We start from the raw sequence: 14444 nt of genomic DNA, 5'->3' as shown, positions 1-14444 counted from the left end.
ATTTCACTCTAAGGGAAAGGTCCAGTATTTAGATAATCAACACGAATATGACTACTCACTAAACTATAAACAACCAAGTTTTACAAGATGTGATGCAGGAATATACTGTAGAAATGTGAAGCTGAAATAATGCCTTAAATGTCCCAATTCAATTTCTGTACTTGTATTTATGAAAACAAGGCTAAACTTTCTCCAAAGACCTGAATAGTCTCAATTATTTTAATTTCATTTTGTCACTTTGACAATCTAGATGGGTTTATGAGGGTTGGCTAATTTGCAGCTATGAATATGTACCAGTACGGAGAAAAAACATGAACATACAACAATTTTGGGCAAAAGCAACCACTGTAGAGTCCTGACTTACAAATGGTAATAACGAAAACTAAGACAGACATTTTCTAAAAATGCAGTTGAGATAACATAATGGCACATGCTTATATATTTGGAGGGCAGTGGGGCAGAGCATTGCTTTGTGCACTGAAAGTACTGAATAGCAAAGAAACTGACACCTTCTAGTTCTTGGTCAATATCAAACATATTAAAGGATTAATTCTTATGTCAATTCTTAATGACTTTCTGAGTTTACAATATGGCTTAAAGCAAAAAGTGTTTGAAAGCGATTTTACATTATCCTATTGTCTCCAGAGGTGCCTTTTATGAAAAGCTTCCCTCCCTCGACCCCACCCCATTTCTTGTTTCTTTTTTTCCCCCCCAATGAACAAAATAAAACAACTAATATCACATACAACATGCTCACTCTAGTGTTCTAACTACTTTGGCAGGTGTACTCCTTGGAGCAGATGGATAGAGCTAAGGGGAAGCATAAAGAAGGATTACTTACCCTGAAGGAGTCCCTGTATTGCTTTTTGAACATACTGTAGTTCCCTCAACAAAGGCAGCGCCTACCTCCTTCATTCTTTCCTTCTTAAAGTAAACCCTCAATACAGCTTTAAAACCTTTATAAATTACTAGAGAGGAGAAGTGATAGGTTCATAAGTGTTTTTAAAGTAATAAAGAACATTTATGTCTCCCCCAAATTATTTGTCTAGTCTTAACAAGAGCACATTTGAAGAATCTCAAAAGGATTAATTTATAATCCAATATCTGAAAATGCCCCAATTCTCCTGGCTCAAGGGATGTTTCATTAAAACACCACAGTGAAACACGTAACCAGCTCACCCTCATCCTAAGTTAGCACCAAACATAAATTAAATTCTGCTGTCTTTTATTGAAGTGTCACTGTTACTAAATAACCAGTTTTTGTTGGTTGCTAAAGGAATGTTTTATGCAGAGGCGGGAGTGATACAAAACTAAGCTTTTTCCAATTTTAAACAACTAGCAGAAAGGCCCTGATCCTACTATTAAAGAGAATTTTTAAGTAAGTCTGAAGACTAACACAATTCCAACACCAAACATATGTCAATTTCAAAACAGTAAACACTAATATCTTTGGGATCTGGACACCATTGCTGAAATTTGTGTTTTTCCATAGCTTTAATTTATTTACAAATAACAAAACTTCAGTCTCATCTGATGATGTGAAAATATTCCTATGCATCACCAGTGAACCATAAATTAATGAGTTACAGCAAGATGTTACTTCAATGAGCCCACGCCTTATTTTTTAATTTAGTTAAAATAGCTTCACTCTGAAAAAGGCTGGCACGGAATCAAGAAATATTCCAGACTTGAAGTTCTGGTGCCCACAAGGTGGTGTTTCCTTGGAAATTTGAAACCTCTTTTCTCTTAATTGATAGTAATTTGCATGTCACCAAGACTGTTCAAGGCACTGATGTTGTAGAAGTACTCATTTTAGTAATCACCATGCAAATAACACATTTAGCCTACTTTGCTTGTATTCTCAGTAGTTCAGAAATTGTGACAGTCAAGGTTCCATCTGTGTAATATCACTCACTTTCACACTTTCAGGGATACCAACCAATGTTAGATTTTTGGCATGGTGCATGTGCTTTAAATCTTCAATCTTCTGATTTATTGCAAAAAAATACATCATTTCACAATTGCAATATGAAGATCCCCATGTTTTCTACGATTTTCTTATGTTATTTCACAGAGTTAACTGCTAGTTTTCAACTTCTGTTTGAAACAGTATCCAGCCTTTGGAAGTCTATCACATGTAATTGGAATATTTTATTGTTACATACGCGTAAGTCCACGGGAATGTGGAATGAGCCAAAGGTAAAGATGAGCTAGAGGTAGAAATTGCAGAGGCATCATCACCTTCAGTCCTGGACAGAAGAGTTTTGAGCATGTCTTCATTTACTACTCCTGGGGGAATTTGGCATCCGAATTTTTCAGAATTTAAAAAAATTGTAATATTTTGTCAAAATATGTTGGTAATTTATTTAAATCGTAAATACAATAGATGGAGAATGGGAGTGGGCAGCATCGTAGGAAATACCCAAATCTTCTCTAACAGTAATGTATCAGGTTTTAATCCTTTATTTCTAGTTATTAGTCAGCAAATATATGCAGCCGTAGGCTCACTGTTATATCATACACAACTGAAGAGCGAATGAGAACTGAGGACTCACACTCTTAATGTATGTTGGCTACTGACTTGCTGCAAAAAGGTGTGCAGCAAACAGCTCATAGAGCACATTTTGACAGGAATTTTTTTCAATCAAAAAATTGAGACCAGTTCTAATAACTAAACCTATATCATCGTCTGTAAGGCCACACCGTTATTTACAATAATGCTCCTTTACACCACTCCAGCAATGTAAAGGAGCATATGCAGAGACACAATTCCCCCTGAATTTTGATTACCTCAATCCATTTAAGGAATCCAAAGAACAACGTGACTGATTACAGGAAAGCTTACTTATAAATAAAAATCACTAAACTGTAGACTAAACAGGGTTCATAATAAAAATTCACCTTAAGCAACAAGAAAACCACATTCACAAGATCTCATTAGCCTCATCCCCCTGGTCACTCCCTTCCCCTCATCACTGCCCCTCTCCCCCGCCTGCCTCTGTGGGCTGTACTGAGCCCCTGCTCACCAAGAGGTAGTGAGTGTGGGACAGAGGACTCCAGAGCAGCAGGGGGGTGGTCGTGCAGCCAGCAGCTGAAGAGAAACAGCAGTTTCCCCTTCAAAGTGCTGCTTCTCTCCAGCTGCTGGCTGTGCCACTGCCCCAACTCCTCTGCAGTCCTCCAACCAGCACTTGCACTGTTCGCCACCACCTATGATTCTTGCCTGCTCTCCTGAGGCCAGGACAATCATTACGTATACACAAATTACAAAGCTGCATAGGGCATCCAAAAAGCTGGGGCACCACTTGGTCTTGATGTCCCACGCACATCTTCCTATCCCTGTTCTGTGGCTATGTGTCCCCAGAGGAGGATCTAGTTAACTTAAAAGTGAAAAAGCCTGCCAGACCTATTAGCAGAACATCAAATCTGTGAAAAAAATCATTATTCCTTCCTCCCCGGGGCTGCCATGGGGCATAGGAGTATCAGTTTAATGGTACTACGCTGGGCCCCATAAATCTAAGGATGTCCCTGCCTGAGGCTGCAAGTGAGCTTTTGTTTGTGTGCGGATGTTCTAACTCAAGGAGTGCCTATATCCATAATCAAGTCACCTGCACAAGTACTTAAACATTTCAATAGAAAGTACCTCATGATAATTTTCCAAGTGTATTTAAGGGTATTAAATGTACTCTACACATATTGTACTTTAGGGGTATTCACGAACACTTACTACCATTTTCTGTGAGCCACAACAATTTACCTTAATTATTGGGGCTGAGGAGAAAGAACCAACTACAAAGGCTGCTTCCTACCTGGTTTTATATCTATTATTACAGACTGACATGGAATTAAACCCAGTGTTCTACTCGCAACCTACTGAAACAAAACCAAGATGAGATCATCATGCAAAGTATTTCGAGTACGATAGTGATCCTAGCATTAAAAAGTTATTTAGTTGGGAACCATACTACTCAACCTTTCACCTCTTCCTGGTTATAGGAAACTGTGCTTGCTTTTCCCCACATACTTTAAATAAAGCTGTTAAAAATGTGCATTATATGCAGATTACGAAAAGCGTGTCTGTACATCTGGGTATAGTGCTTAGATTATTCACAAATACAAAGTCTGTTGTTAAAAGTCATAAGATTTACATGCTGGTGGTCACACTAGGACTTGCCTGGACTAACAAGAAAAGCAACTTTTTTTCACCATCTATTTCAAACAAAATATTTTTTGCAATTACAATTCATATAGCAGATCACAGTGCAGGAAAAGGACAGAAACACACCCTACCTAACATTTGTACTGTAGCATAACCTGCCCTGAATTACTCAACCGCACCCTGCAGTTGCCAAGGAAAGTAAACTAAGACAGTAAACTTCACCTTGACTCATTTACAAGTGTATACTTTCAAGTTTTTTCCATTTGAAACCTGCAAGACACAGTATGAAGCACTGTTACGAAATATCCAAATTAATTTGTCCTAAGACTTATAAAAACGATACCATCATACATCTATAATGTAGGCAAATCAAGTTAACACAGTAACAAAGCAGTGCAGAAATTCAATGTTACTTTTAAAAGATCAGAAAATAAAACTGTGCAGCAGTCATGCTATATTAACATCAGCTTGTCAGCCTGTTTGTCTTTTTAAAAAAAAATATTTTATAACTTATAAAAATACAATTTTAAAAATTAAGGTGCTTTGATATTCCAGTAAAAGGGTATGTAATTACCTAAGTCTATATAAGGTTCTAACAGCAATGTTTACTTAGCCACGCTGTATGCATTTAAATGACAAATACAGCAATGTATTTTGCTCTAGATCTGACCAGGAAGAAGGGGACAGGAATACTCTATAGGCATACTGTAAAACCAAGTTAAAGTGGATCACCACTCTAAAATAGTAAGATTCTAAAAAAGTCATTGTGGGGTATCATGTTTCACTCTGATGTCAATAGCAAATTTGCTAATAATGGGAAGGAAAATTTCACTCTCTCTCTCACCTCTGCCCCACCCCAACTTCCAGTCCCAAAAACAACCCCTAGTTTCTGACAGTCGAGCAGGATTCTTACCATTTCCTCTCATAAAAGAGGCTGGTGCAGTTCATATTATTATGCCCATAATGACACTTTTAAAACTCCACTGACGACATTTTATGCCTTCAATGACACTTTTGCAAACCTGCATAAGGCTAATAATAAAGAATAAGCTATTCAAATATTCATGCTCCAAACACTGCATGTGATTTATCTTCCTTGAAGAAAACACCTGAAGAGATTGTCAGTGACCCTTTACAATCAACTAAGTAAAAAATCCCAATCTAAATAATAATGTGATTGTCTAAAAAGTTTATTGTAACAAGGAGTGTAACAATTCTACTGATTACTTCAGGTTGGTAGACAGAAAGAGCAAGTCAAGAACAACAGATATACATTTAAAAACAGAACAAAGCATAAATGGCTTCACGACAAAGCTGTGTCGACACAGTCCTGTTGCTAAGTCAGCATGTGTGAACCTTGTTTGTCAGCTCTTTTGTCAACAAAATATTTCCATCCCCATTGAGGGGGTTTTGCTTTTTCAGCAGCAGAGCGCTCTAGCTGATAAAGCAGCATTTGCACTTCCATTTGCCATGGAAAATCTTTGACATTCATGGGGGCTGGAGGAGGGCACGGTTTAAGCACCTGTGAATTAGAAGTTTTGTCCGTCAAGTGCAAGTGTAGACAATCTAAAAAGGACAGGCAAAAGGTATAAAAAAAAGAGAAAACTTGGTGAAATGGCAAATTACTTAGCTCTGTTGTTGGAAAAATGCATAGAACTGAACTGGGATCTCAGAGGTATACACCTCTAGATTGTGAGCCAAACTACTTGATGACAAGGAACAAATCAACCTCCAAACATGAATTTGATAGCAGCAAGCCTAGATTGACCTTCAAGTGAAAAAAAATATATTTAAAACAGAAAATCAACATTCATCATCATCATTATCATCAACCACCACCACGGGCTCAACACCCATTGGTGTCCGATGCCTCCCTCACTATTTCCTTCCATCTTTCCCTGGCCAGTGCGAAGTGGCTTAGTTTCTGTAGACTAGCTCTGCACCAATCTACTATATCAGCTACCCATTCTCTGTGGGGTCTGCCTCTCCTATTCGGACTATCCAAATACCTCGGTCTTAACTTTTCACTCGTCGTTCATTCAGCAGATATGCCCAAATAGCTGTAACTTCAGTTGTATAACCTTCTACAGTAGGTTCTCTTTTGGCTGTATCTTCCTATATAAGAGGGCCCTGCCCTCACCTCCTATGGAGACCGATGCTGGGGGGAACCAGTTGTTAAGCTGGCTCCCTCCAGCACCCTCTCCTGCTCCCAACCCCTTGCTGCCTCTCAGGTCGGGGGGAAGTGACTAGTCGAGTCACTAGTCGTTAAAATCCCTACTACATTTTCAAGGTCACCAGAGCAGATTCACTTGAATCCAAAACACACCAAGACTTCATTGTATAACTACAGATAACCGGCTTTCAAATGTCATTATGCTGAGCAGAACTGGGGGGATAGGTGGGGAGAGAGATTCTTCCTAGCATAAGGGGGACTGTTAGCCCCCTTACTAAACTTAGAGGGAGTTTTTGGTTGGCCAGCTCCCAGTACCAAAAGAGGAAGGGTTCATGAGAAATCAGGGCCCTGAGACTGACAGACCCCAGGGACAATGGAAAGAAGCCAACACTCCAGCTCAGCCTGATTGACAGGATGGACAGGTCAATGAGGAAATTAGGAGGCCAGGTCCCATCCTCCGTGTGAGCTGGGATTTTCTGGGTCTCTCTGGGAAAAGGAGAGAGAACTAAGAAGAGCAGCAAGAAGAGCAAGCTGTGTTGAGAGACAGACCTGCAGTGTCAGAGCCAGACACACACAGCCCAAGGAGTGCAAGCTGTGCTGAAGGGCAGTCCTGCAGTGACAGAGCCAGACACACACTGCCCAAGGAGCGCAGACCCTGTGGTGAGAAGCAGACCTGCAGTGACCTGAGAGCAAAAGGTATCAGAAAAGTAACACAAGGAGCTAGAGGCTGGCAAAGCAGCATAGTCTGCGGATGGGTATGGTGAGCAGCTGGGACCAGCAAAATGGGGGTAGAGGCTCTGGGCAGGGAGACACCACCAGCCAAGAGGCCCTGTAGGCCAGACTTGGAGAGGCATTGGAACGCCAACTGTGAGAGGGGTCCTGCCACCTAGAGCCTGAAGTTGTGTGGTCACTGCCAGAGCAAGTGTGTCCAACCTGTAGCCCTGCCATGGCCTGAGAAAGAGCCCTGGGACTTACAAGGAACAGACTGTGAACTGTCCTTATACTCTGCAAACTGCTCTTTGTGATGTCCCTGTGCTACAGAGCAGGACTGTGTGTTCTTATTTAACCTCTTTCATTTTTTCCTTATTCGTTTCTTTTTAATCAGTTGCTGTTTAATAAATTGTATTCACTTTGAACTGTATGAAATGATCACTGGGTCAAGGAAGCATCCAGTGTGAAGAGAACACCCCGGAGTGGGGACACCCTAGCCCCTGCCCCAAGTGACTACAAGGTCGAGGATTAAGCCCCAGAAAACCTAGGCCCAGCCTTGTTGGGCTTTCAAGGACTCTGCTATTCAGGAGAGTGGAAGGGGAGCCCTGAGGATCAGGGAGGCCTTTGGGTAAAAGAAGTCGCAGCAGGGACTCAGATCCTTTTGCTTGTCCATTTCACCGGCGTAGTATAGAAGCCAGGAAAGTTCCCCACAATAGTGGGACCATTCCCCCACTATTGTCCTAGTACGGACATCAGAAAATAGATGATTTAATAAAGAATGCGGTTATACCTGGTAATCAGCTGGGTGCTTTTCTTCAGCACTGAAATAGCACATATCCAAGAGGAAGACATGAGAGGTGGTCATGTTTATAAAACATTCTCAAAAATATACAACCTTTTAAAAATCTGGTGGCTTCTTTGCTTTATAAGTGAGAACAATTAAACAGTGGGTCATTTTAAAAAGTTTGAACGTTAGTATTTCAAAATGAAAGGGAACTTAAAAGTTGAGATTTTTGTCTACAATCAATTTTTAAATTCTTTCTGTATTTGTACATCTTACAGATAGCTAGGCAAAAGCCAGAGTCTGCAGATGTGTATTCCCACATCAGTGCTAGTTATAGCCTTATTTTAATTTTTTAAAGAATTTGGAGCCAAGATTTCAGCACTGGCTGTGGTGGACAGAAAGGGCAAGAGATGAGTGTTAAGACAGTTCAGTGGCAAAACTGTAAGCCAAGGATTGGCAAGTAACTTGAGCTCCCTTACACTTGTGCTCCTGAAAATCGGGCATTCCCAGGCTATATCCAAGTACATGGCAGAAACATAGATCTTTATTTCAACACAATACATTGGCCTCTGACCCTTCCTACAGGTGACCTCACCATTCTTACCTGGCATAAATGTTCCAGACAAGAACAGGAATTTGTCCACATAAAATGGATAATTGGAAGCAATCCACTGATTTCTCTAAAGCGGAATGTTATTTTAATAAAGATGGATTAAAAACAGCTGGATAAAGAAAAAATTCAGAAGGTTTAAAAAGTTGATGATTTGGAACAAAATATGCTTGTGCAGTGAAGCACAGGAACAAGAAAGCTGAGCTAAGAGAGCAAACAATGTACAAGTTCGAGGAATCCTACAATATAGCCTAAGTGGGCTTCATTAGGGAAGTTTCTGCGGTAAATTTAGAAACTGATGAGGCCAAAGATCCTGTATACTATGAAAGCAGTTTCAGAATCTGCATGGGAGTTCACATGGGGAGGGGAGAGCACATGGGCATCATTACTAAGGCTACAAGTTTGTCACAGAAGTCACTCATCCCATTTTCCGTGACCTCCATGAAATTTCACTGCTGCAATGGCTAGGGTGGCTGGCTGACCCCAACCAAGCAGCCCTGTGGGAAATCACACTGACTGCTACCACACAGCCCTCCCCAGCAAGCAGCTTGGGCAGGCCTAGGGACACACACCAGCTGCTGCTCAGCAGCTGGGGTAGCTGGCCCTGGGACCTTCCACTGCAGTGGCTCAGGGGGCTGGCCCCATGGAGCCCCCAGTGCAGTGCATTGGAGGGCAGCTAAGATTTAGTCAAGGCTATTTTTACTAAGAGTCATACACAGATCACAGACTAGAATTTTTGTTTATTGCCCATGATGAGTCCATGGCTTTTCCTAAAAATAACCTTGACTGAATGTTAGCCATAATAATGATTACAGTATCCAATACAGTGTGTGTGTGGCGGGGCGGGGGGGGGGGGAGAGGGGGAGTATTTTAAAGAAGTGGCTGGATGGAACCTTGTGCAACAAAAAAAAATGAAGTTCACTCTTTCATTTTGTTTTGTGCCATGTTGTAGCGTTAAGTCAGGGATCAAATCAAAATAATCTGATGCAGAAGTTTTATGCCCAGGGAAGTTAAGTGCAGAAGGGACTCCTCATATCAATTTTGAGAGATGAACAAAGGCTATTGGATATGGTGCAGTTAAGAAAAGCCAAAACACGATTATTTCTCTTTTCTTTTTACACCAAAAACATTACAATTATAGGTCAGCCACACTCCATTTCAACTTATTTCTTCTTCTTTCCTTATTCTGATGTCTGCAGACAACAGGCTTCCCAATCACTATTTTCCCTTAAGATTCTTTGTAAGATTTAAAATTGCTTTGCCAAATAATTGAAATAAAACATGGAGAGATGTCAGCCTCTATTCTCTTTAGCCCCCCAAACCAAGTACCTTTTCTTTAATAGTGCAAACCAAGTGGAGTATGTACAGTGCCTACAAGTTTTGCTTACTAAGTTTTGGAGCAGTGGTTTTAAACTACTCTCTGTAATACTGAATGAATATTCTTTCTGTATTTAACTAGATATTTATCAAGAGAGGTATTTTTAAAACCTTTGCTGTCATCTTACTTTTCCCAATCAAAAAAGTTTCCTTCCTTGGAAAAGAAACCTAGTTAGAAACTAGTGGTTGACTTAATTTCACATGTGACTGCCTGGTTCTCCTGTTTCCAAGGAAATAGATAGAGATTGATTGAGTAAAGGCTTTAAAATGTTATCTGGGGACAAGGTTTCACTGTACCATTTCTTTTCTCATCTGAAATCCTCTCTTCTTACCCCATTTACATCAAAATAAGACTGGAATGACCACCTGTGGCAGCAGTAGCAGCAGCAGCAATATTTACTTGCTACTTGCTGAGATCCACAGATATAAGCACCATTTTTAAAAATAAAGACAGAGACTTGAAGGAATTTTTGACTAAGTCCACAATACTTCAAACTGGAGCATAAAGTATTAACGGAAACTTCTTAGACACTTTATCCCTCCATCCTGACCTGGTGTAATGGGACAGAACATTGGCTAGCTTGTTCCATTTGATGTGGCCATGCTGAATACCAGTCCAACTGAAAGTTTTGCTAGCCAATCAGTTACTCAATAGGCAGCTGCCTGCTTTTGCAATGATAAAGGGCTAGAATATATCTGCTGAAGTGGGGGGAATGTAATACAAGAAAAGGGAGGTTAACATTAGTGCCACACCTATTTGACAGTATCTCTGATATTCTAAAGTACCATAGAAAAAATGTTATTAGAGACACATCTAAACAGCTTACCTGATCATAGATAAACCCTGAAAGAGTAAAACAGAAAATTTCCTAACACATTAGACTTTCCCCTCTATTTTTTCCACTATGGTTTTGTGACTGAAGACATCAAATCCATCTTGTCCTTACAAAACATTAAAGGATCCAATTCTGTGGAACGTACTGTATCCTAGTCATAACGAACAGCCTGAAGCTTCTAATTAAATACCACAGAGCACACTGTAACACCACAGGCCAATATACAGGGGAGGTGTGAAAGGTGCAGTTCCAGCTGACCTACGGAAAGCTGGAGCATCGCGCTGCCCAAGCCTCCCTCTGCCATGCTCTGGCCATCCAAAAGCTGGGGCTGTTTGGTAGCAGTATGAGGGGCATAAATGACTACAGACACAAGGAGGGGGAGGGGCCTTGATCAAATATGTTTTTAAGCCACTAATCTCATCTAACCTCCTGCATCACAGAACACCATCACCCTAAACCTAAAGCTGAAGTTAGACCGAAGTACGACGTTTGCAGGAGGCTAATCTATTATGTGGCACAGGAAAATCATAGAAGAGACTGAGTATCCCCAGTAGTGCCTGAAACACTCACAATGGCAGGGAAAGTAATGAGAAAGACTCATTGAGGGAAAGTAATGAGAAAGCCCAGTAAGTGACCTGTACCCATTCACTGCAGAGGAAAGCCTCTAAAGCCACTGCCAAACTGGTCAGGGGGAAGTTTCACTTTCACTAACATGGGGTGGGCATGTGAGCAAGAACTCAGAGTCCTGGCCCTCCTATCCCAAATCCCATTTCCAGCCATGGCTATTCCGGAGGCTTGGATGAAGATTTTTAAAAACACCATCCCACAGAATATTCCCTTCCTGACCCCTGCAAGTAGCTATCTGAAAACCTGAAGCATGAGCTTTTAGGGAGCTAGGACAAAGTGAGACCCAGGACTGGTAAGCCTTGCTTGCTCCCATCATAAGCAACACACTCATACAACTGCACTCGAAATTTGTCCATCTCTCTTGAAAGTAAATTCTTTGTCCTTACCACTCTTATTGCATGAATCTCACCCCTTTGATGGTGAGAAACTTTCTGATTTCCAGCCAAAATTTGTTCATGGCCAGTTCATATCCATTTGTTCTTGTGAACACATTGGTCTTTAGCATACATAGCTTTTCACCCTCCTTGGTATTTACCTCTCTACCTTATTTATAGAGAATAGCAATAGCCCCTCTCAAACTTCTTTTTTGATGACTAAACAAGCCAGACTTTTCCAGTACCTCTTATAAGATAAATCCTCCATTCCCCGATCATCCTAGAAACTCTTCTCTGCACCTATTTCTGTTTAAATTCACCTTTCTTTAACGTGGGTGGCTACAATGGTACACAGTATTTAATGCGTGGTCTTATCAGTGCCTTGTGTAGTAATTTTATATAGTATAGTAATTCTGTAGAATACAGTATAGTATAGAGTATAGTAATTCTGTATGGCTTTAGAAATGCCTCACCTGACACATCCTAGGATCCCATTTGTCTTTCACGCAGTCGCATCACACTGGTGGCTCATAGCCATCCTGTAATCAACCCACACTTCCAGCTTTCTCTTCTCTGCTATCACCTTCAACTGATGAGGCCCCAATTTGTAACAAATTCTTATTAGAACATAAATGTATGATTTTTCACTTGATACCATTTAATTTCATCCTACTCCCCACTCTCTTTAGACCATAAGAACGGCCATACTGGGTCAGACCAAAAGTCCATCTAGCCCAGTATCCTGTCTGAGGACAATGGCCAATGCTAGATGCTCCAGAAAGAGTGAACAGAATAGGGAATCATCAAGTGATCCATCCACTGTCACCCATTCCCAGCTTCTAACAAACAGACACAGACTCAGGGACACCATTCCTACCTCCTGGCTAATAAGTACTGATGGACCTAACCTCCATGAATTTTATCAAGTTCTTTTCTGAAACCTATTGAAGTCCTGGTCTTCACAACCTCCTCTGGCAAGGAGTTCCACAGGTTGACTGTGCACTGAATGAAGAAAAACTTCCTTTTGTTTGTTTTAAACCTGTTACCTATTAATTTCATTTGGTGACCCCTAGTTCTTATACTATGGAAACAGGTAAATTAACTTTTCCGTATTCACTTTCTCCATACCGGTCATGATTATAAAGACCTCTATCATATCCTTCTCCCCGCCCACCCTTCTTAGTCTCCACTACGGAGCATGCTTACTCGGGAGACCATGGAGGGGAGGGTGTATTCGCACCCTTGCAGTCCACATTTACAAAAAAACACAAACCCCCACAGAAAAATGAAGATGCAAGGCTTTAGAAATATGCAGAAAACTACCTGAAAAATATTCTCCATTGAACTGCAGCAGTATGACAACCCGATGGAGAGGAGAGCAGCCATATTCTACTTCCTTCTATTTTGTGACTATGTTTGTATATATAAGTATGGGTATGGCCTCATGTGAGCCATTCACTTCAATGTGAAATCCCCTCTTGTTATATGGGACATTTTACAAGACAGAAGTACCTTCATTTATAATGGAAAGTCCATACATAAAACTTAAGTATTAAGGAATAAGATCCCAAAATTGATACACTTCATGGACTGATATCAATATAAAAATTATAACTTGTTTGTCCCAGAACAGAAAAGGCTTAAGAAAACTCTGCAAGTAATTTCCACAACATAAACAAAAATATATAATTTTGGGATAGAGTTTTCTTTTAAAGCGTCTAAGAAATTCTAATTATGAGAAAAGTTACATGTACACAGCAGCAAAGACAAAAATATTCTTTATGAAGAGTAAAAAGTTTAATAGAACTCACCAAAAAACCTTCCCCATAACACCTATTAACTCAAAAAACTACATTATTTTAGTTCATATTGTGTATCACATTGAAATAAAAATTATTCCAAAACCCTATACAAATATAAAGAAGAATAAACACACTTAAACTTGGAAGGTCTTCTTTATATACATCGTCTAATTAATTTTCCCCACTGTGGTGTTGACACTTGGCCACCTGAAGAGACATCTTGGCATCAGCACAATTAGAGAATGCATGCTAGGAAGTAAAGGAAAGTCTCTTTCAGGGAAGAATTTTGCTTCATCAACGCAGTTGTTCCTTGGACATTTTGTACTGTGTACTCTCAATTTCACTCAAGAAAAAATTGTTATAATTTACAATAAGCAAATCAATCTGAGAAGGAGAAAGCAGCAATTTTCACAGTCAATATCATTTTTGGGTAATAATTTGCTGTTTTCATGAAACCAGGACTTAAGGGAAATCTGAAATAAAAGGAATCTGGTGGAATGGAAATAAAACCACAAAGTCAGTTTGAATTTCTTTCCCAAAAAGAACATTATGAAAATTATGCTCATTGTGAAAATTTGCTAATAAGAATAATTACTTGGGAAATGCATATATATCTATGACCTACCTTGTAGAAGGGCTCCATTTCTCTTGAAAAAGGTCCTTCCTGGCCAAATGGGTGGACCTGATGTGCTAAAGGTAATAAGAAATAGGTGTAAAGAAAATCTCATTTGGTAATTTACAAGTTACTATTTTAATTCTGTCTTCTCCTTTTAACGTGGTATCAACTTTGTCATGTTTTGACCTCAAAACAGGACCCAACAATATCATTATTTGATACACTGATTTAAGAGAGTCACATTCTATTGACAAGAAAACAGTCCTCAGACTAGCCTTTCAGTGTCACTCTGACCCACACGCTACATTTAGAGAAAGAAAGGCAGTGTGGGAGGTGGGGATCAATGTCTCCAAAAATATTTAATGCAGAATTCAACAA

General features: G+C 40.0%; 1 protein-coding gene across 5 annotated transcripts in view; it reads right to left on the bottom strand.

The window, feature by feature from the left end:
* FOXN3 (forkhead box N3) overlaps positions 1-14444 on the bottom strand; it is a 339469-nt gene that overhangs the window by 90059 nt on the left and 234966 nt on the right. For all 5 annotated transcript variants that reach the window (XM_025184274.3, XM_006122337.5, XM_006122336.5 and 2 more), the window contains one exon: positions 14076-14140. In XM_025184274.3, coding sequence (XP_025040059.1) covers positions 14076-14140 — 65 coding nt within the window. The remainder of the gene's footprint in view (positions 1-14075; positions 14141-14444) is intronic.

Source organism: Pelodiscus sinensis, chromosome 5 (genome assembly GCF_052426305.1).
Source record: "Pelodiscus sinensis isolate ZL-2025 chromosome 5, ASM5242630v1, whole genome shotgun sequence".
Taxonomy (NCBI): domain Eukaryota; kingdom Metazoa; phylum Chordata; order Testudines; family Trionychidae; genus Pelodiscus; species Pelodiscus sinensis.
The sequence above is the reverse complement of the archived record's forward strand: the minus strand, read 5'-3'. Positions and strand labels throughout refer to the sequence as shown.